The 23,074-nt window shown below is 38.8% G+C and overlaps 3 protein-coding genes across 5 annotated transcripts in view; 1 reads left to right on the top strand and 2 right to left on the bottom strand.

Moving 5' to 3' along the window:
* Window positions 1-1,732: 1,732 nt before the first annotated feature.
* LOC143899718 (cell division cycle and apoptosis regulator protein 1) lies at window positions 1,733-10,637 on the top strand. Of its 3 annotated transcripts, none has more exons than XM_077410237.1 (15): window positions 1,733-1,937; window positions 2,447-2,574; window positions 2,658-2,929; window positions 3,029-3,283; window positions 3,610-3,873; window positions 3,945-4,170; window positions 4,336-4,613; window positions 5,357-5,612; window positions 6,617-6,682; window positions 6,770-6,973; window positions 7,105-7,284; window positions 7,369-7,719; window positions 7,884-8,250; window positions 8,350-8,693; window positions 8,782-10,637. In XM_077410237.1, exons 1-15 carry the CDS (start codon window positions 1,880-1,882, stop codon window positions 9,064-9,066), a joined length of 3,534 nt encoding a protein of 1,177 aa, XP_077266363.1. In that variant the 5' UTR covers window positions 1,733-1,879; the 3' UTR covers window positions 9,067-10,637. The 3 variants fall into 3 exon arrangements, with proteins under 3 accessions (XP_077266363.1, XP_077266360.1, XP_077266361.1); XM_077410234.1 differs by having other exon boundaries at window positions 3,568-3,873; XM_077410235.1 differs by having other exon boundaries at window positions 1,734-1,937; window positions 3,607-3,873.
* A 502-nt stretch (window positions 10,638-11,139) lies between these two features.
* The window catches only part of LOC143899719 (transducin beta-like protein 2), a 54,070-nt gene continuing 42,135 nt past the window's right edge, over window positions 11,140-23,074 (bottom strand). Inside the window, exons 3-7 of the mRNA XM_077410242.1 lie at window positions 12,847-13,070; window positions 12,298-12,484; window positions 12,029-12,214; window positions 11,606-11,800; window positions 11,140-11,527 (exon numbers count right to left, since the gene is read on the bottom strand). Coding sequence (XP_077266368.1) covers window positions 11,301-11,527; window positions 11,606-11,800; window positions 12,029-12,214; window positions 12,298-12,484; window positions 12,847-13,070 — 1,019 coding nt within the window. The 3' untranslated portion in view covers window positions 11,140-11,300. The remainder of the gene's footprint in view (window positions 11,528-11,605; window positions 11,801-12,028; window positions 12,215-12,297; window positions 12,485-12,846; window positions 13,071-23,074) is intronic.
* Window positions 13,402-16,261, bottom strand: Mrna-cap (RNA guanylyltransferase and 5'-phosphatase mRNA capping enzyme). The gene is made up of 3 exons (XM_077410243.1): window positions 14,943-16,261; window positions 14,684-14,816; window positions 13,402-14,592 (listed from the first exon to the last, which is right to left on the bottom strand). The coding sequence occupies exons 1-3, from the start codon at window positions 15,854-15,856 to the stop codon at window positions 13,867-13,869; spliced, it is 1,773 nt and encodes a 590-aa protein (XP_077266369.1). The 5' UTR covers window positions 15,857-16,261; the 3' UTR covers window positions 13,402-13,866.

Here is a 23,074-nt window from a genome sequence, read left to right as displayed (position 1 = left end):
TTATCGCCATACATAAAAAATTATTATTAAATAATTTTCATTAGCCGAGACTATTTTGAATAGCAAATATAAAATAAATTATTTTATATATTTAATACATAAAACAAAATATATATATATAAATAATTTTTAAATTTAGGCAGATAATTATTTTTGGTAGCGCAAAGTGCTGCAATAGCAGAAAATGGCATCTCTTATTTTGGATATTTGCAACATTATTTAAATATTACAAAAAGTGCAATCGATGTAGCTAATTACAAAACACTGATTCCATTTTTCCGATTGAGTGAAAAAATTACGTGAAACATCTATATATATATATATATATATATATATATATATATATATATATAATTTTTTATTTTCTTCCTATGTGTGTATAACCATAATTCATCTTCAATTTCCCTTGATTCGCTATACTCATTCAATCACGGGCAGAAACGAGTAATCGCAAAAAGTAATTATATAAAGTAACAAATATAATAAATAGATACATCACTTACCCCCTGTAGTCGCTTCGCCGTCGCCCGACGTCTCCCCGGGCCTTTCCCCCCTCCGTCGACAACATGGCTGTTCCTCCGCGGCACTCGCGCAACATTCACGAAAACGCGGTCGATTGCGATCACGCGCGCGCTGATCGCGAAAATACAACGATCGCGCGACACTTTGCACGGCACTCCCGACGTTAATTGCGCGCGACGCGCACTTTGCCGCGTCGACACGGGGGATCGACGCGATTATAAGTTTACGGTCGACCGAGGTGCGCTATATACGATCCGTTCGTTCGATAAATGACGCGAACAACAACGGAGGAAGTTCGAAAGCTCGCGCCAACTTCGCGCGCCACGGGCGACTATATGCTACACCTTGTGCACTCTGCAACTTTCTTCGATCGATCTCGATCACTCTTCGAGATAATGACATGAACTTCTACACTGCTGTCTCGATCTTTGCTATGCTTTATCTCACGTTGCAACGTGAAGAAAAGTACAAGATAAAAAGTACAAACTTTATATCTATGGAATATGCGACGTGGCCGTTGCTTATTTCTCGATCGCTCGCAGGCTTCGATCGAGTCAATTTCGCGGAACGCGGATGTAAAAGCGGATCCCTGACAAATAAACGTTGAATTTGTACCGCGCGATTATCGGACATTGAGATATAAGACGCTAGTTACACTAATTACTCACTAATTAAACGCGTCACGTCGGTAGTCGCCATTCGGCCCGGAACTGAGTGCGTACCGTTTTGTTCCGTGTCCCCGAGACTCATCATTAACGACGTGAACTTTGTAAGGGACGGCGGCAACTTCACCCTCGATACGACGCGAGTCAGTTCAGCAATCAAAATTCAATGCTACTCGCGTGGAGATATAAAACGCGGCACTTAATTATATATTTTTACTTATATTATTGATAATTTCAAATATCTCGATAAACAAATAATGTTTTTAATATTTAACATATCGAGATATATTTATATATTTAATAATAAGTTCTGTTTATATATATATATATATATATATATATATATTATTTTTACGTGGCAATCGAATTTTTAGTGGCAAATAGCCGGTGATCCTCGTTGCTGTCTCATATCTTGCACGCGGAATGTCGCGGAATACTTTTGAAGAGGCACAGCGGCGACCGGAAACAACGGGAGGCAACTTCCGCGCTCTGGCGGCTCCGAGCGAGAGACGAGACATCGCAACGACTCGCGTAGCTCCGCGCTACGGCGCTAGTGGTGCGAGTACGTCCCGGAAACATGGCGCCCGAATGAAGGACGCTGAGCGCGAGTGCCTGCCAGATCCGTCGCGTTTCGCACACAGACGCATCCGCACAGAGTCGGCCCGCACGAGGTCGGCCCGCCCGTTCGCAAAATGAGCAATCTGTCGCCGTTCGGCGGCGGCAAGAACCCACCGTGGGTCCGCAATGCAGGTGAGAGAGAGGCTGGCGCGTGCGACGCGTGTTTTTTTTTTCTCCCTACCGACCAGCGATGATCCCGTGCAATCACCCTCGTCGTCGTTCCGTGCGCAACGTTACGGATGGCTGTGCCAAAATTTTTTTTTGCCACGTGCGCACCCTCGAACGCGCGAGGCCGCGGCCCGTTACGCAAGCCCGACGCCGCGCGACGTTTCGTTTCGCGGAGCACCCGAGAGTCGCCCATTGACCTCCAAGCTGGCCGTCGCCAGTGAGACCGTGATCCGGAGCAACGTTGTTTCCTTTGTTCCCCGTTATTCTTTCCCCGCGTTGCTGATTGCGTTTCGTGAAACTTTATCTCGAGTAAAATCAGTTTCTGATCTCCGGCTCCGGAGCAACGCAAGATAAAGTGATATCTCGGAACTTGATTCTCTCTCTTTAGCATATATATTCATTGTGTCGTAAAGAATATCGCGATATAAAAGTTTCTGACTGCATAATGATTTTTGATAATATCTTTGGGAAAGGACAAGGTATACAAAATATCCAGCAGCAAATGTTGGGACAAGCCATGGGCAGTATCGGAGGGCAGCCTATGGTGCAATATCAGCAGCAGACCCAACAAGTTTACCAACAGAGTCTGGGATTGCAGCAGGTAGGATATTCGTGACTTAGTGGTTTGCGAACATCCAGTGTCGGATTAATTGTAACGAGGTTAATATAAATGATTCTGCGTAGCCCAACATCACCATGGCATCCATGGCAACCCTTGGCTCGAATTTACCGTCGGGTATAGCAGGACAGCTGTATCCGCAAGTCGCCACGGTCTCTTATCCGACGCCGCGTGCGCTGAACACAAACGCTTTCCAACCCTCGGTAGCCGGTGTTCCGCAACAGGTTCAACAAAACGTCCCTTCGTCGTCGACGAAGCAGAGAGTGTTCACGGGTACTGTTACCAAAGTACACGATAACTTCGGCTTTGTAGATGAGGATGTATTTTTTCAAACCAGGTAAGTAAAAACTGACAATGAGCAAAGGAAGATACTTTTTTTCTTTTTCTTTCACTTTTGCATATCTTTTAACGATATCTTTTTCCCTCTTTGTTTTAGTGCATGCGTGAAGGGATCTAATCCCGTAGTAGGAGATCGTGTGCTCGTAGAGGCGTCGTACAACCCTTCGATGCCGTTTAAATGGAATGCCACTAGAATACAAGTTCTGCCTATGGGGGGTAATAATAGCAACAGTGCAAACACTCAGCAAACCAACCAGCCGAACCGTCAGCAGCAGCAGCAACAGCAACAGCCAAATAGGACATCCGGCACCTACAATGCTGTACCTCCTCCCACGGAAAATTCTAATAACAGGTGAGGGCAATAATAATAATTGTTAAATCACTATATTATGTGACCTATATCTACATTTCTGCGACATAAAATAATTCTATTTAAATTTGGACACCAAATATTGAGTATTCGAATCCTCTCGTACAATCACCAAATAATTCAAATTCATCAAATATTTATTTAATAAGTGTTTATTAATTTTTGGAGACAGTCATTAAGAACAAGATTTAAGTAATCAGAAATTTGAATCCAAATATTTAAATCTAGATTTCGAAATCAAGTACAAGTTTCAATGAATATTACAGAGAAGCGATATCTTATCGATGGAATTCTACATATTGTAGTAGGTTCACAACAAGTACGACAAATTCCAACACAACCAGCAACCGTAACAAAGTCAGTAGAGTAAGAGAGAGATCTCCTCGTGAACGGAGAAATGACGACGAGGAAATAGAAAGAAAGAGACGCCGCGAAGAGAGAATAAGAGAGCGCGAGAAGAAGGAGGACCGAAGCCCGTCGAGGACCAGGAGGAGCAAATCGCCGAGACCTCGCCGGCGTACGCGTGTCGTACCGCGTTACATGGTGCAAATACCGAAAATAGCGCTTGACCTGTAAGTGCCATTTATATCCGTCTTACGAACGTGCACCACTGGCAGAGTTTTATTGCTACTTATTATTACAGGCCTGAAGCAGATGTTCTTGAAATAAGAAGACGCTATCAAAATATGTACATTCCTAGCGACTTCTTTTCCACTAACTTCAGATGGGTCGATGCCTTCCCACCGCATATGCCATTTACTCTTAATAAACCGTGCTCCTTCCATGTTATGCATAAAGATGTCGATCCGTGTAGTGAAAATACAGCGGTACTAGAACCATCGGATGCCGATTATCTATTCTCTGCGAAGGTCTGTCAAGAAGTTGTGTCACGGTCGTCATAAAATGACAAGATACGAGCAATTTGAGATTTTGTACAAGCGCGCCGACATTTGTAGCGCGATAGAAATCGGGATATGCACACATATGCATATCGAGATGATTTCACGTATTGAATGTCTTTTAATTATTTTTAGGTCATGCTCATATCCATGCCCGCCATGGAAGAGATATACAAAAGGTGTTGTGGCGTTTCCGAAGACAGGGATCCCGATCGCGATTACGTTCACCCTACACGCCTTATAAATTTCTTGGTAGGCTTACGGGGCAAAAACGAGACAATGGCTATAGGTGGACCATGGAGTCCCTCGTTAGACGGTCCTAATCCTGAAAAAGATCCGTCTGTGTTAATTAGAACGGCCGTGAGGACCTGTAAAGCGCTTACCGGCATAGATTTGTCCAGTTGCACTCAGTGGTACGTTTTTCCAAATATAAATATACACTTTTCGTTGAATGTACATCTCTGGAGCACTTTCATAGACAGCTTTTTTTTAAAGCCCCGATTCGTTACAAAGAGCAATGTGATATCACTGATTTCTTCTGCCCGTTAATATTGCACATTCTGTATTTCCGTCGTTACTACTTTACAAACCGAAGGTCACAATTGCGGAACTCTTCATCTCTTAAAAATTCCATCCTTTTTTTTTTTCTTAATTGTCTAGGGCTACGTTTCTAGAGCTATCTCCTACGACGTAAAAACGAATTATTCGAAAAAAAAAGTCAAGATATATATATCTGATAGGTGTACTATCCACGATCTCGACAGAGAGTAACTTCTAACATCAGTTCTCTGACTTGATAAACTAAGATTGTAGCTCGATCTCTCTGCAGTGGAGGTATGTATTTATTCTAAACACGAGCGACCGATGGAGATTGCTGCACTGGATCCCGGTTTCGAGCACACCCTCCCCCCGTCGACGACGATACACGAGCAGTGTCGCGGCAGACAAATCATCACTATTGTTCTATTATTATATGATTGTGACCCACTGAGTTGTGCTTTCTCTCTCAAATGGTCTCTACGTTGTGCGCTGTACGTGGCTTTGTATGCAGTGCGTGGGCTTTACGAACAAGCGAGCGAACACTTAGCATATAAGGCAACACTAAGCGGCATTAATCTGAGTTGACGTTTGCGTATTGTTTTTCCTTGCGGCACAGGTACCGCTTCCTGGAACTCTACTACAGACGCGCAGAAACGACCCACAAGTCCGGGCGAGTGGTACCCTCTCGCGTTGAAACCGTCATACTATTTCTCCCAGATGTTTGGAGCTGTGTACCTACCAGATTGGAATGGGACGGGCTGCAACTCAACTATAAGAAACAACTGGAGCGAAAGTTGCTGCGTGCCGCCTCTAATCCCGACGATTTGGACGCTGCCAATGAGACCGATGAGGCTGCCGCCGCTGATCAAAAGGCACTGCCAACATCATCCCATATTACTTTATATTACCTTTTTATTACTTATTATATATTTATATATATTTTTTCGTGTCACCGTTTCTCCCCACTACTAAACTGGATTTTCAATAGGCTATACTTGTCCATCGATCCTATCAGTAAGTTTAATCTATCTCGGATACTGTATCTTGCCTTCGTTTCTTTTTCATGCAAATCACACTTGTCGATTAAAAAAATCATAATTTAGGTGTGTTTGAGTTAACGTATTGGGGTATGTTTCGATAGACGACAGTAAAATTACAACTTTACTTGTACCATTGATAGATGGTTAAACTCGGATCTCTTTCAATGAAATATATGTCTATGAATTTGACTTCTTCCGTAAGATAAGCTGTCTTATTTTATGGGACAAGTCAAGTTTGACAATATCGCAAAATTAAAGCATTATATACATATGCACAACTTTTAATAAGACAAAGTTTGTATATATATAATTATATTAAGATTACTGTTTTATTGTTGTAAATTAACAAGGACTCTTAACGCAAACGCTTTTAAATGTCGCAAACGAGGATCGACGGGTAATGTATCGCTCCCTTAGCCAATGGCAGTCACATTGCATTAACAAGAGAAGCAAGCAAGCCTAGCTCGGAGAAGAGCGCAGCTGAGCCATTCCCTTTCCTGAAACCTTCACCAACATTGAGAAATTATTCAAAAGTTTTCATTTGATTATCGTTTTTATATTACAACATTATTGATATTATCCATAACCTACCGATCACACAGACACCAGAGCCAGGACACTATGAGATTCTAGCAGTTACTTGAGTCATACTTGACGGTCATCGTGAATGAAGATATGTGTATATCGTTACAATGTGAGAGTGTTGAAAAAAGTAGAGAGTGATGAAAGAATGAAGAGGGAGTGGTTTCGTTTCGTTATAGGGGCTGCTTCTGTTTTGTAGTTTTCTCTCTGGGCTTTTTACTTCTCTTTCACTAACGCGCACTTTCTTTTTTCAGGACGAATCGATGCCCGAGAAAAAGGATCCTACGCACTATTCCGAGCTAGATCCAAAGTCGATGAATGTTAGTGTTTAAATGTGAAAACAAAATTTTTCCTATTTCTGTTCTGGTGCTTTCTAATTCAAATCTAATATGTCTTAATCAATATAGGTGAACGAATTACGTCAAGAGCTGGCAGCTCGTAATTTAAGCTCAAAAGGGTTGAAGTCACAATTGTTAGCTAGACTTTTGAAGGCCGTAAAGTCCGAGCAAGCCAAAGAGGAAGGTCGGCAAGACGAGGCGGATGAAAACGAAGAGGATGTCTCGCCACCGTCAAAGGAAGAGGACGATAAAAAATTCAGAGATAATAAAGATGTAAGCAGTACATATATGTAACATATGCACTTAGTGCAAGTAGTTTTATTGGACATGTAGATATTGAGTATCAAATTATTTCTTGAGAATATTTCAAATCTTTAATATCTATTCATTCACATTGTTTACAGCATGATGAAGACAAGAGAAAACTTTATGAACGCGAACGTACTGTACTCGAAAAGAGATATACCCTGCCTGATTCATCGCATATTATTGTTCATCCATCTAGAATGGCTAAAAGTGGGAAATTTGACTGTACAGTTATGTCTTTGAGCGTATTATTAGACTACAGACCAGAAGATACCAAGGTATTTTATACTTTAGAAATTATTTTAGAAATTATCACCTATTCCAAGAAAGATACTTTATACAAAAATTTTTTGAATATGTAGGAACATTCTTTTGAAGTATCTCTTTTTGCGGAACTATTCAACGAAATGTTGATGCGGGATTTCGGTTTCCGTATTTATCGTTCGTTATCCAGCCTTCCTGAAAAAACTAAGGAGAAGGACGAAGATAAGAAAAAAGATAAGAAAGATGATAAAAGAGATGACAAGAAAGACGATAAGAGGAAGGAAGATGAGAAGAAATCCAGTAAGAAGGATGAAAAACGAGACGATAAGAAGAAAGAAGATGTTAAGGATAAAAAGGATGATAAAGATGCAAAATGTAAGGTGGATGACAAAGACCGAGAAAAGGAGAAAAATGATGATGAAGAAGAAGATGAAGATGATGAATCAGATGTAAGAGAAAGAGAATTTATTTTTTACATTTTACACCTTCCATGTTTTATATAAAAACATTTTCTTTAACTGGCGAAAAATACGCAATATTTTATACGTAACGTATAATATAATAGATAAATGCATTGTATTTTATAATATAAACATTGTTATTATTTATACAGGATGATGATTCCGTGAAAGACGGTAGAAGAGACAGAGATAAAGATGGAAAGAAAAGGAAAACGAAATTATACACACATGATCCTTACCTTTTACTCTCTTTTGTGTATTTCGATCAGACGCATTGTGGATATATATTTGATAAGGATATCGAAGAACTTATTTATACCCTGGGATTGAATTTGTCAAGAGCTCAAGTACGAAAACTAGTACAAAAAGTTGTTACAAGAGATTCTCTGCATTATCGCAAATTAACAGACAAATCGAAGGAGGACGACTTGAAAGACGAAAAGAAAGACGACAAGGAAGGTGACAAAGGTGATTCTAAAGCGGAGAACGAGGAGGATATATTGCGTTCGCTTGCCCTTGGTAATGCATCTTTTCTCAATATGAAACACATTTTCTTAACATAAAACATCGTACAATATGCGACTAAATTTAATTATTACTATACATTTACGTTTACAGGAAATAAGAAATTGTTACCTGTATTTGTGGGTGGTGGACCGCCCTCGAAAAGAGCGCGAAGAGAGGATTGTATTTTAGATAAAGCTGACGAAGAAACGATTCCGGAAGGTATCGTTATGTACAAAGGCTCTTTACTAGATGTAGAAAAACTTGTCAGTCAGTTGAAAAGATCTGAGAAAGCGCGTTTAGATACCGAAGACCGCATGATGGAATTGCAGCACGAGCTAACTGTAGTCAATGAGAAATCTATCAAACAAACTAATAGTATTAAGGGTCTTTCAGAAGACTTGAAAATATACAAAGATAAATTACGAAGCTCAGACGAAAAGCTTAAGAAAGTCTCTGTGAGTATACTCGTTTTTCTGTTACACATATTTGATTCATAAAAAGTATGGAATTTTATCGCCTTACATTTAATTTAATTTTTTACAGGTGGATTGCCATACTTACCTGACTGCGGTAAAAAATATGTATCACATAGCGGCCAAAATGATGCAGAGTGATACGAGGAAAGTAGAGATAGTAGAAATTCAAGATGAAAAGGTTAGCGGAGAGATAAATGGCTCCGAGATGGAGAGCAAATTTAAAACTGACACCAGGTGGGGAGATAACAAAGTCCAAGTAAAAAAGGAACCCGATGTAGACAAGGATAAGAAATCTGACAATAAAACTTCTGTCAAGAGAGAAATCACCGAAGCGGACAAGGAGAAGAAATAAATCACATTATCTATTATAGTATACGTCTGCACCGACACAAATAAAAGTTTAATTACTTATTTCACACGCACGTGTGCATGCACGTGTGCTGTTAGTGACACAAAAAAAAAGAAAAAGCAGATGCAACTAGCAAGAAGTTCATCCGATACCAAATTACGTGATCGGGACTCGATTTTGTAATCTTTTTCACTCGAGTGATATGTGGTGGCATCTTCAAATAATAATTAAAAAACAAGCACTTAACCATGCATAACAGTTTATAGATAGGCAAATATTTTACGTTGCAATTTTCCAGAGATCATTCAGAATAAGTCAATAAATTAAAAAAAAGGGCTTTTGATGTACCCATTGATCTGCCGTTAAGTGCTAGATATTGATACACCGATATTTATCATTATTATAAGTTCAAAACCATGTTAACACCACGGTTACTTGACTCAGAAAAAAAGTGCATAAAGGTTTGTACTGGAAGTAATAATAATAACGCATACACGCGAAATGTATGCGTTTCCATCGTTGTTCCATCGCTTATATGTTACGCGAACATAAAATAATTTCTAAAATGAAACTTACAGCTGTAAGAACATGTTTGGAGCTATTTTGTGTATTTTAAATTTAAGTTATAATTAATATAATATTAATTATATTATAATATTAAATTACATTTTTGTTATCGAATCATTCATCACTTTTTTTAAACAATGTGTTTATTAATGAAAATTGATTATTTTAATTTATCTAACATATAATACATGATTTCACGCAATAAACATCTAATGCAATAAATGTAATACCAATGATGAACTTACATCAATATTTGGTTTCAGGCACATCTGTATTATTATGTTTTTATTAAACTTTGCGGAATTCTTTCTTATGTTGCTGCTGATTGATTTTATGATATCGGTGCAGCACGAAGTATTTAAAAATTATTTTTTTCGAAAAAAAGTTTATATCAGAATTGTCCAATAGCACCAAAACTTTTCGATAATTTCGAGAGTAATGAATCGTGTGTTACTGTTCCGCAATATAAAAATAATTTTTTTTCCTATATTTTAGATGAGAAAATGTATACAGTTTCAGAATTCAGAGCAATTCAAAATGAGAGCGTTTCTTTTCATAGCCTAAGCTAGTATAAATATGACAGATGCATAATATCCTTTAAGTTACGCATTGTAACGTCCACCGAAAATGTCAGACACATTTGCCCAAAAATTATACTTCACAAAAACGTGTTCTCGAACGTGAGCGATCATGCGTGATCTCGCGTTTCAACTCCCAGACTTGCAGTTTGCAACTCACGATGCCAAGGATACTATTTTGTACATAGTTTATCTATTATATAGAAATTTTTTGTAGTTTGTTAATAGAAGGCCACATTCTTGTAAAAAAAAAGGGACAAAAGTAGCATCATGCGAAAGTATAAAAATAAGATCATAAAATGCGCGAACAGTTTCGAATCTGTGAATGTCAACGTTATACAAATCTTATAAAAAAAAATTGTAATTATATCCTTGGGCACATGGTAGTCAAGAATACAACGGTAACAATAAAAATTATTCAAACAGTGACGTGTGTGTGCGTGACAATTTATGATGCATGCCGATTCGTTTTTTAATACAAACTATAATTTCTTTTTTTACTTATTCGGATTGTTCTTGAAATTTAATACAGTTGCGTACTTAAGCTTGAATATTTATTAATTTTTAATCGAATTTAACATCGTCGAAGAATTCGAGATAAATATAGAATACTGAAAGAGTTTTCTATAATTCGTCCTATTTTATTCACAATGCATGAGAAAATATATTACAGTCTATCTATAAAAAAAATTTTGGAAATTATAGTCTATTATTGTATTTACTCTGTTTTATTGTAATACTATATGGAACACGAATTTTCAAACAATTTTTCAGAAACACATAATGAACTAAGAAAATAAAGTAAAAGTAGGATAAAATTAAAAGAACAATTTATTCCCAATGTCGCCTACACAGATCTCTGAAATTTACTCAAGTTTAGGTACGTATAAATATCACTGTAGATGACATTAAGAATCAAACGTTTTAGAAATTCATGCATACGAAAATTATTTTTATTTGCAGAAAATAGGTAAATTCATGTATTAATATTTTATATGATATAGAAAGCATTAGACCCCCCGAGATAATAATTTTATTTTTGTCTTTAATCAATGTCGTCGATAAGACGATAGGTGGGATAGCGAATTAATGTCATTCTGGACATTTCTCTCCCATCTTATCGAGCAATTCCTTGTTATCGCGAATCATCTTTTCCAGACGTTCCTTCGTTGCCTGCGTCTGCCTCTGCTCCAGCTTGCGTTTAGCGGACTCTATCGCAGTTCGGTATCCGGTGACGTTGCGGAGAATCTTGATATGCTTATCGCCCGCGGCCAACAGATATTCTCCCATAGCGTCGAATGCCAGACATGTTATGGGCCCTGCAAAAAAAAATATTGAAGAGTTCCAAGTTCTCTAAACCGCGAAAATCAATATGCGAATTGTGCGTGTAATTTTACCGAGGAAGATGTCCTCTGTGGTAGTATCCAGAGCACCGGTAATAGTGGAGTAGAAAGATAAAGATGATCCATGGGCGATCACGAGGACCTCCGCGTTCGGAGATAAAGCGAGGCTTGCTGGCATCTCAGAGACTGTCGTGCTGTTCCAGGTGCCGGTCATCAAAACGTGCGGATCTTCCCCCTTTTCGAACTCGACTGGAAAAAGACAAATGCGTTGCGCGAGAGTTTCGTACGCTCAGATCCCAGTAAACACTAACTAACATTATAATTTCCTACTCAACGATGTAACTGTTATGTGCAACATGTGTTATATTACACTTGTATTGAGTGTATTGTCGAAATTATAATATTGAACGTAATGTCACTGTTAGAATTGGGCGTTTGCTGGGATCCTACGTTTTGCCGGTGATATTGTTACACTACTTTTTGTATTGTAGAAACGATACGTCCCGTCCTTGGACACGGTAGCCATGTGGCTGGTGTCGGCGCTAAAACCGAAATCCTGAACCCCGGATGTGTGCCCGGCGAGGTCAAACGCCTTGGCCACCGTCTTGAACTCCCCGGATTTGCTGAAGACTACCTCCCACACGTTCACGTCCGGTGTAAAGCCTTGCGAGTGGATAATCTTATCAAAGCCTCCGTATACTTTTATCACTGGCGAAATTCTGTTTAACAGCAAAACGTCTCCTTACCCGAGGCGGCAACGAATCGGCCGCAAGGTGATATGCGTGCGCGATAAGTAGATCCCAGATACATCTCCACCGTCGCCAGCGTCTGTCCTTTCAAGTCCCATATAATAAGATCGTTCGCTTTGCTGCACGTGATGATGTACTTCCCGGTGCACGCGATATCCATCCCAACAACATCCTCGGTGTGACGCTAATAAAAAGATTGATATTATACAAGGCATAAACAGATTCCATGTAAGGTTTAGAGATTCATGCATATGAAAATTATCTTTATTTGCAGAAAATAATAAATTCATTTATTAATATTTACGCGATATAGAAAGCATTAGACCCCGAAATAATAATTTTATTTTTATCTTCTAATCAATTTCCAAAGTAGCAGATTTATACAATAACCAAGTCGTAAATAATAGCAAATCAAGCACAAAATAAAATGTCTGATACAATTATATATTATCCGTTATTATATTTTAAAAAATCTTTCTGAGAAAAATATATAGGCAGCAACAAGAAATATTTTAAACAAGTGATACAGAGACAGGATCATAATACCTGTGGAAACTCCAGTGCCTTGGTCGCAGAGGCCAAATGACCGTCCGGTTTCTTCGCGATCTTGTACACCTCGATGGCATTAGCCACGGCTTTGTGAATAATGAATGCCTTTCCATCCGGGGACCAGCGTATCAATGTTGCGTGATCGAATTCTATGTTAACGCGCAGAGACTTGCGATCTTTCGACGTGAAGTCCTTCGCGTACCATAACAATACGGTACGATCTGCAATAATGCAAAATATGCAGATAAGTAGGATAAATTTGTGCCACATAAAAGAATTTTTAACTACGTGTTATTCAGTATTTTCCGATTTTTTAAATTATTTTTCTCAAGAAGAAACAATCTATATAATTTTATTTTATATTTTTCACTTATTTTTTTCATGAAGAATCTTTTTTTTCAAGTTCTACTATTAATTCGGAAAAATATCGAATCTATTATAAAAATAATATTATATTAATCTAGAAAATAGACTGACAAATAAATACGTGATCGATGTTTTACCATTCCATTAATTATAAATAATGTAGGATAAATAATTACAAAGCGTGAATATGTTATTACAAAGTCCTTTTTTATTCAACAATTAATAATCTCAATTCATCAAAATATGCTACATAAAACAAATGTGTATGATACACTGAAACAAATTAAAATAACTTGATGGAAAGACAATCATGATTAAGAACGGCACGTTTGACACAAAACTAAACGTTGGGATCCATAGTTGTTGTTCTTACATACTGCTCTTTATTCTAAAACGTTACCATGCATTATTCAACCTATTTAACATTCCTAAAAAATTAGGTCGAAGTGTGACCGTAGCTACAAAACATAGCTGCCTAAAATTAAGTCAAAGTACCTTTGAGCTTAAACACACTGCCTACATTCTAATTAAATAAATATAGATTATTCGGAAAGTCTTCATTTCTCAACAATCGGAGTCATGATACAATTGTTGAAACTGTAAAAATTGCAATACATTTATGATTAATAATATGATATAACGCATCTAGGATTATCTTGGTTTTTTGTTTGGTGGTGGCATAAGATCCGCGTCGTCCCGTGCAAATCTGTATTTCTCAATATAATCCAAAAGCCGTTCCTTCGTAACCGGCTTATTGATGCTTTTGCACACAGATTCGGCGGTCGTTACGGAATTGGGAAACGACTTGTCTATTCGTTGACGCATGAAGATCCATTGGCCGTTTTCGAATTTACACTCGACAATCGCGTTATCCAAATCTTTGATCTGCTTGGTAATCTTCATCGAGCCGTACGGCGCCTTCAATCCTCCCACGTAGAGATGCCCGATCTTCCGCGGCAGGATCCCCACGCCCGACTCCGTGACGATCTTCAGTTTAAAATCTACCGAGTTTAACGACAACGGTTTCCATTTTAAAACCTCCGCGGATACTCCCGTGCAGTACTTTTCCTTGGCGGGTTGAAATATCAGGCCGTCCGGTTCGTGAGAGAGCTGCTTAGCGAATTTCTCGCCCAACAGATTTTTGCTCTGCGTCACGTCCCAGAAATACTTCACTCGCACCGAGAACGGTTCGCGTTCCTTTATCAATCGTCCCTCCTTCATAGCCCTTAGCCTGCCGGCGATTATTTTGTTTTCGATAATGGAATAACGATCAGGGTGGAACGGTAATTTACTAACATCCTGTCCGTCATACATAATAACGTCGTACACCAAATATCTAGGAATATTCTTGCCCCTATCTTTGTCGATCACCATTTCCTGCAAAATTAAAATCCCGTGAAAGGTACGACTGCAACATTTTTCGCAACTTTATAAAAAAAAAACCTGTGGGTAAAGTTAGGCGACTTACGCCGTCCATCAGAGTATCTCTCAGACATCGGTTTTCTCGCAAATGTGGAAATGTCAAACCGTTTGCTTCAAAGACGCTGTTTTCCCTGTCTATGAAGAACACCTCTCCGTCACCTTGTACCAACATCATATACCTAAACAAAAACAAAAAACAGTGGATGAGTTTCCAAGATTATTCTCGATATTCGATGTATATAATACGAAAAGTGACTCATGTATACTCATGTATACTCATGTATACAAAAACATTTCCAACTGACCTTGTGCCGTCGGCCTTCCAAGATACTCTATACGGCTTTGTGTGTAGCAGCATTATATTTTCGCAATCCATGGATACGGGCTGAGAACCGGGGAACCCCGACTCCTCCCATCCACAGATTTCCTGGACTCGCCTCTGGATTCCGAACAGTCTCTTTTTTTCTAAGATAGGAGTGACACCAGGTACGCCGGCCATGAACACCGGATTTCTATTAAAAATCTCACGCCTCTTCCTCTTGCCCTTCTCCTCCCGGCCGTTCTCGTTCTCCGTGCTCGGTCCCTCGTCCGCGTCCGCGACATTGGAGTCGTCGTACTCCAGGCACCAAGCCGGTCTCGCGGGCGGCGGCGGCGCGTCCGCCACCTCGTCGTACCGCTTGTACAGCTCCTTAATGTAATCGGCTTTGTAAATTCCAGGTGGCCTCGCGGTGGCGAACTCCGCTATCCCGGCGTCGACACTGGTACCGTCTATCTCCACTAAGTAACTGATTATGAGAAACCCAGTCCTGTTGAAACCGTGCGTGCAATGCACGCCGATGATGTCCAGCGGATGCTGAGTGATAAAATTGCTACAGAGCTGCACGAAGGCGCGGGTCTGCTCTTCGGACGGGGTCTCGCCGTGGCCGCGGCACTGCAGCTTCACGTACCTACAATTGTAATCGTCTATCGTGTCCTTGTCGTAAAACCTCGACGTGTTGGTCAAGTCTATCCACAGGCCCATCTTCATCTTCTGACTTTTCAGATTCTCGAAGAGCATATCGACGTTGAAGCGGCACCCCTCGGGCACCTGGCTGTCGTAGTCCGAGGACAGGGGCGTCTTGAAGGCCAGGAACTTGCCCTGGATCAGCCTCATCGCCTTGCGCGGACAGTCGAGCCAGCGAGGTGGTACCTCGCGGAAACTTTTGTTGTCGCTCGACATTATCGCGGTCGGGTCGACGCGTTAAGGACGTGATACACAGGGTGAAAAAGTGCGCCGCGGCTCGGAATCCTGCGACGAACAGTCCAGCATCTCACTCGCTTAAGCTGCGACGAGAGATAATCGAGTCACACTTAATCGGGAGCAATCTAACCTACTTCCTCGCCTTCGGAGCAGCCGTCGCTCGTGGGCAGGACACTTCCCCGGTGCACTCCCGGCTAAGCTACGAAGTTGCACCTGGACTGGAGGCTGGAGACGATCTTTGGGATCGAAGATTGAAGCGGCGGAGCCGCTTTTAATCCATAACTGTACGGAATCACCGAAACATGCGGTAAGGAATGACATTAACCATGGTGCCCGCCATTGCGCGTAACTGCGCGCTGCGCGCTTGGCAACTCCGATACTCCGATATTTCCATCGGAATTCGGGACCATCGCCGTCGCGCGGCGCGCACAGCGCGCGACATATATAACTATCGAATTCCGAAAGCGATAAAGCGATAAACGAGAATCGAAACGCGCGTCTTTCGACATTCTTCTGAAAAATTGACGAAATTATTTATCTTGACGAGAGAAGCGGATTAAAGGCAATTTAAATGTCGCGTTGTCCAAAATTAACGCTCGAAAGAAGTAATATTGAAGCTGTGAGTTTTTGAGGTTAAATTCTGGGGACTTGAGCTTCAACAGAAAATTTGGTTGCCCGCTGCGCTACTCCGCACTAGCGCGCTCTAGAAGCAGCACGTAAATTAATGTATTAGTGTGGAAAAACATGCACTTTGGTCGATAAAACATTACCTATAAAAATATAATGTTGATTTATCAATCGAGAGGTAATTATTAAATTATTTTTTGTGTAATAGTTATTATATATTACACTGAATTTATATTATATATATTAAAAATTATATATAATTATATTAATTATATTCTCAGACAGCACACACACATATCTAAAAAAAACATTATAAAAACACCTTTTAGATGCATATATGTTTATATTATATGTCTAAAAGGTCTAATATGTTGATATATGTTAAAAAAAAAACACCTTAAAGACGTCTTTATGATATCTTTATGATATCTTTAGACATGCGTGCTGTCTGGTTAATTATATTAATTATAATCTTGAAAGGCTCAAATTATTTGAAATCAATAATTAAAAGTGGGAAGAGCATACTGGAGCCGTAACAAGGTATTAGTGTCGTAATCGTTAATTAAGTAAAAAATTGACAACTCGACATACGTTTCGGTCTGACATTACAAAACATCCTAATAAACTTTAGAGCCGCAGTACACGCGTTTTACCTCAATGTAATTTTTGGATCGAAACCGCACGTGTCTTATAATTAAAATGTCAAGAAGTAAAAGTAGTTAATGTGGTAAGAGAGCCTATACTTAGTGTTCCATGCAGAAAGTCATGTTGTAAAAATCACTAATAATGTTATAATTAAGTTACAGATATGGAGAGAACAAAGTGTCTTAGACAAAAGTTATATATAACTTTTGTAAACGTGTAAATATATCACTAATGATGCTATAAGTTCAAGATACGGAGAATAAAAGGGTTTATATATAATTTGTTCTCCGTATCTTTTACTTGTAACGTTATTAGTGATTTTTACAACATGACTTTACTCTTACCATATATTAATTAACTACTTTTTACTTCTCAACATTTTAATTATAAGACACGTGCGGTTTCGATCCAAAAATTATATCGCGATAAAAAAAAATAAAAAAAAAACTTGGGCGATAATGCGTGTAATACGGCTCTAAAGTTTATATATAAGGATGTTCTGTAATGTCAGGCCGAAACATATGTCGAGTTGTCAATTTTTGACTTAATTAAATTTAAGATTATGGTGACACCCGAACACCTTGTTACGTGGCCTTTTCACTTAATTATGTTAATTATATTAATATATTAGGTATAAAAAAAATGTATACAATTGTATAATGTAACACACACATACGCATTGCCAATAGTCTTTTTGTTCATACTTTAAAGAAAAATGAGATCGGGTGAGGGTGGAAGGATGCTATAGAGAACGATTTCTGAACATCAAGGCGAAGGATGACGCAGGAATTTTGAAACCCAGCCTCAAACACTCGATTTCTCAGTAAACAAAACACGTATGCCGTGCATGTGTATGTACACATTAACCGTACGTTCCCTTCGAACGAGAATTAGCCGCGATCACGGTCACGGTTGTGTCGTCGAAAATAGAAAGCACGAGGGGGGTGAAGAACGAGATGAGCGCGCGGGTAACAGCAGCAAGTTCGAAATCGCCGTGGTCGCCGGCGAAGAAAAATATTCCGGCCTTGAGAAAGCCTGGCTCTCGGCGGTGTCATCGGCGTCACGGCCGTGCCGTTCCCCTTTATTTCGCCGCCGTGCGCGCGAATTTAGCCGCGCTAAAAGCTGCACCGGAGAATAATTCGCGGGGCGAGTTTCGCAGAGTCATATGACTCATTGTCGATTCGGGAGAAGAGAACGAGCGCGATCCCCAGGGTGATCGGCGCCGAGGTCTCTTTTCGAACGTATCGAAACGAGCGTGTCCGAAAAGAGATCCCGCATGTGTGCCCGAACTATTCCCAACTAAACATCTCAACCAACAGTAACATTATATCAATATTATAATTTCCTACTCAACAATGTAGAGGAATGTGATATGACCAAAGGATTGGTTTAGGCAGAAATAAGAGAGAAACATTGGAAAGAATATGGAATGATGAATTAGATATTATAGTGTTAAAGGGGAGGAGTTGGAGCAATTATGGAGAGAGAAAGAAACTAGAATAAAGAAGAATAGATGGGATTAAATATTATCATGAATGCATGGATAGTATGAATGAGTTAAGTTACTTTTGTAAGTCAAATTCATTTCTTGGCATAACCTGAAGTAAATAAAGATTGATTGATTTGTGTGTGATTGATACTCAACAATGTAACTGTCATGAACATGTGCTATATATTACACTTGTATGTGTAATACAGTGGGAAATTATAATATTGATGCAATGTCATAATTAGTCAGTACTTACTGGGTTCTCTTCTCCCCGAAAACAACGGGGATCACGTTGCTGCAATGCTTTTAGCCAAGATTTTTAGCCGAAAAAAGTTCAGGTAAATTGCGGTAAAAATCTCGACTGAAGGCAACAGCGTGATCCCCGTCGAGATTTCTTCGGATGATTATTAAAAATATATAATAACAACTCTCAAATCTCTCGGCGGACACGAGTGAGTCCGAGAATCTCGCTTCCGCGACGCGAAATCGCGGGACGAATTGACAAGCGGCGCGAATGGAGAAGCAGATAAAAATAGATGCAACAAAACCGAATATAAGAAATAAATCTCACGATTTCTAAGTTCTAATTATGCGATGTGAGGCAGATACTCATATCTCATTTTATTAATTCATGAAAATCTAACTTCTCTATTAACACACCGTTCAGATCTCACTTTGAATCTTCATATTTATTACGATTTTGTTGCAATTTTGCTTGAAATTATCTACGACGAGAGAGAGAGAGAGAGAGAGAGAGAGAGAGAGAGAGAGAGAGAGAGAGAGATAAGATTAAAGTAAAGGTCATAAATTTCAGAGTTATTTGAATTTTAATTTATATGTTGCCGTAAAGAATCTTTCGATTCTTTCGAATTCGCTGTTACACAAGTAAGGCACGAAAATTTATGGAAGTTTCACTTTACTTTTAAGGCACCATAAATATGATTCCCTTTCCTTGAACTTGTAAAACGCAAGCCTCTAATTTTTCAGCGATTTTTCAACGGTGAATCGTCTATTAATTTTACGATTAGAACTTAAGGGGTTACCATTGACAGGCCTAAAGTTAGGTCGAAATTAACGAATTTTTATTGCGGGTAAAATTATGTTTTATTAAAAAATGAAAATACATGTCTTGTGTGTAGAATAGTCTTCGGAAAATATCTGCCAAAATTTTCAAAAATATCAAAAATTGAGGTCCTAGGCAGTTATTTTCCCGAAACAGTATTTTGAAAGTCTCAAAAGACTAATCTACACAAGACTTGTATTTTCATTTTTTAATATAACATAATTTTACCCATAAAATTCGTTAATTATGACCTAATTTTAGGCATGTCGAAGGTATATGTAACCCTTTAAAATCGTTTCTCTCCTTTTTCCGGACGGGCTGATCGAATCCGGCTTCAGGCGATCGTATTCCGGATCGATAAATATTCCGTAGGCGGGACGGGCCGTCAAGGATGATTGGGAAATTTTTTCCAAACGGAAAACGCGCGAGCACGCGGTGCCCGCCGCTTTTGTTTGCTGATTGCGACACGCGGCCGCGTCGTCGCCGATCCCGGAGCACCTTCTTCTTCGTCGTTCCCTTTGTGCCGCGAAAGAGAAACGGGAAACGTGGGCCCGCGGCAAAATAATCGGCGCGCCACGCCGCGCGCGAGCACGTATGCGACCGGATATCAAAATATATTATCCGCGTACGTGTCGTTCGTCATCGATAATTCATTTTCGCCTCTTACATCGTATTTTCATAGCACAGCGAAACGTGCTGCTCGATCGCTACTAATGTACCCCGTTCTACGTCCGATTAATTATTTCCAGAAGCGCGAGAAATAACGCGATTGTCGCTTGACGACCCAAGCAAACGCGATACGAAACATCTCCTCGCTTAGGAAAATTCCATAATAATACGCATTCAGAAGCGTCTGTTTGAGAATTAGTTCCAATCGCTCCGATTGCTTTCCCGGCGACGATCCTTTTATATCAGGTCTTCCCGTTTCACTCTCTACTTTCATTTTACCCTAATAAAATATGCAGTTCTTGATATCTTTCTTGTAGGATCTTTCTAGATATTACTTTCACGTCGCTTCGTTAAAGTTCATCAAGTTTGGTACGAAAGGTCTTCTTGTTTAAACGCGCTGCATTAATTTCATAATTTTTATATATTTCCTCAGATGGAACGTTCCTCGAGGCCTCTTCAAGCCTTATTATAACAATTGCATTTTTATTATCTCAGCGATAGATCAAATGACCCGTTTTCTTTTATATCAAGTTCTTTCTACACGCGAGTAATTTTAATGTATATGAAGAGGAAAAACGTTCAAGATCAATGAGAGATGCAACAAAAGAAATTTCGATTTTTATTTAAAATTTCTGACTTTATTATCTTTACTATCTTTTCTTAACTATATATACAATTGACGAAAAATCTTCGAAAATATGTATTTCGACTTGCACGCATTTCAAAAGTTAAAAGAGTAACAGTAGTAAATGATGAAACATCATGTAATATCTCACTAATAAAATATTATATATAAAGTATATACATAATTAAGTATATACATAAATCAAGCAAGCAGATAGTAATATAACCATCATGCTACAATAAATGCAATAATTTATATGATCTTCAATAAATACAATAATTTATCAAAATATGATTAAAACGGCGATGCGAGTTAGGCGCGGTACAAGGTGCGCAAACAAAAAAGATATATATGTATTTTAAAAGTATAACAAACGTTTCTCGGCTTTTCTTTTGAGCTATCTTCGGTGTTTAATAAAAACGATGATAATACATTCCTGCTCGACCCGAGATGGGAGACTCCTTCCTTAGAGAGCTGTCAAGTTGTGCGAGCTCGGAACAAGTGGACGTATTTCCACTCAGGATCGGCAGTGGTCACAAAATTATAAAAATTACATAAAGTCGCACGATTCGGAAATAATTACAGAACACGAATTATAGAACACGTCAGGTATACGTGTGGCGGGTCGAGATGAAATGAGACGTGGATCAACTGGACAATAATTTGTATTTCTATGATGCTTTTGTGTCAAAAAGATAGATGTTCTACCCCTGATAGGCCGATTTTTACGGTCATTAAACGGGTCATTTTTTTCCCGACATTTTCCAACGTAAACGTCTTAAAGTCAACAAATATTTTCATCATTTTCACGTACATTATTTTCAAATTTTGAAGTCACTTTCAACAAACGTTTCCCTTAATCTTTCAAAAAAAGAAAATGTCGAGAAAAAATATGGAAAAGCCGAACTTTTTTGGCAGTCAATGCCATTGATGCGGACTTTTCAAAGGAACAAAGACCACCCTGTGACTGTGATCACTGTTCACTATTATGGAATGCTTTTGATACCATTATGGTTTCTCATATTACAAAATGTGTTTGCAAAAAATGAATGTCATCATACATAAATAATTATGACTAACAATGTAAAGTAAAGAAAGAATAACCATGTAATAGTGTAATATATATTACACTATTCAACAAAAAATTACTTGTTTTCGAGCACAAGAACGAGAAAAATCATTTCTTATAGCTTTTTGGACGCTGAATACAATCCCGTTAAATTATTTAATCATATATTATATAATATGTGTTGTCATCATATATGTATACAATATGATATAACACAGATAATTTCTAGATAATAACGTAAAGTAAAAAATGCACTATATTCAACGCATTATCTATGAGATATTAATCTTATTTAATCACATTACACAATAATTTCATCATTATGAAATTCCTTATGAATATTCTACTGTGTGATAAAACATATACAAAAATCGCTGATAGATAACAATATTAACGTGTCGAACTGTTTCCCTTTTCGCGAGAAACTCGCCGGAATAGGCAAGGATTGCCAGTCAAGTCCGCGAAGTGCAAAATATGTCTATTTTCGGAACTCTCGTCGCTCGTGTCCTCGCGAGTGCGTGCGCTGCGTGCGTAACGCGCTACGCACAAGCGTTTTATCAAGTTCGTCGCCGACGGCCCCTTTGATAAGATCCAAACAAGGAAACGGCGCTCACGCCGTCGGACTTTCGTCAACAATTAATCCGCTAGTCTGATGAAATAGTCTGATCCACGAATATCTTTCTTTTCATCATTCAACTTTAATTACGGCACACGAAAAATTAAAGCAACTGACTTTAAATTCTCTCGAAGAGGAATCTTGTTGTAATTTGAATATTTAAAGCTAATTGAACGCGTGTTAAAAGTAATTGTATTTGCAATCGATATCTACTTGACAATCATTAATACGTATATTAGCGAGTAAAATCGAAAATTAATTTTTCTTCAATCGTACACTGAGAAAAAAATATTTAAATCCAAAAAAATGTTTATTACGGCTTTTAATAGCTTATTTACTTAATATAAATATTGAGTAAATAAACTGTTAGGAGCCATCCAATAAATATTTTTTT

The sequence above is a fragment of the Temnothorax americanus genome, unplaced genomic scaffold (assembly GCF_048541705.1).
Source record: "Temnothorax americanus isolate GAGA-0224 unplaced genomic scaffold, ASM4854170v1 Scaffold28, whole genome shotgun sequence".
Classification (NCBI taxonomy): domain Eukaryota; kingdom Metazoa; phylum Arthropoda; class Insecta; order Hymenoptera; family Formicidae; genus Temnothorax; species Temnothorax americanus.
This window is presented reverse-complemented; position numbering and strand designations above follow the sequence as displayed.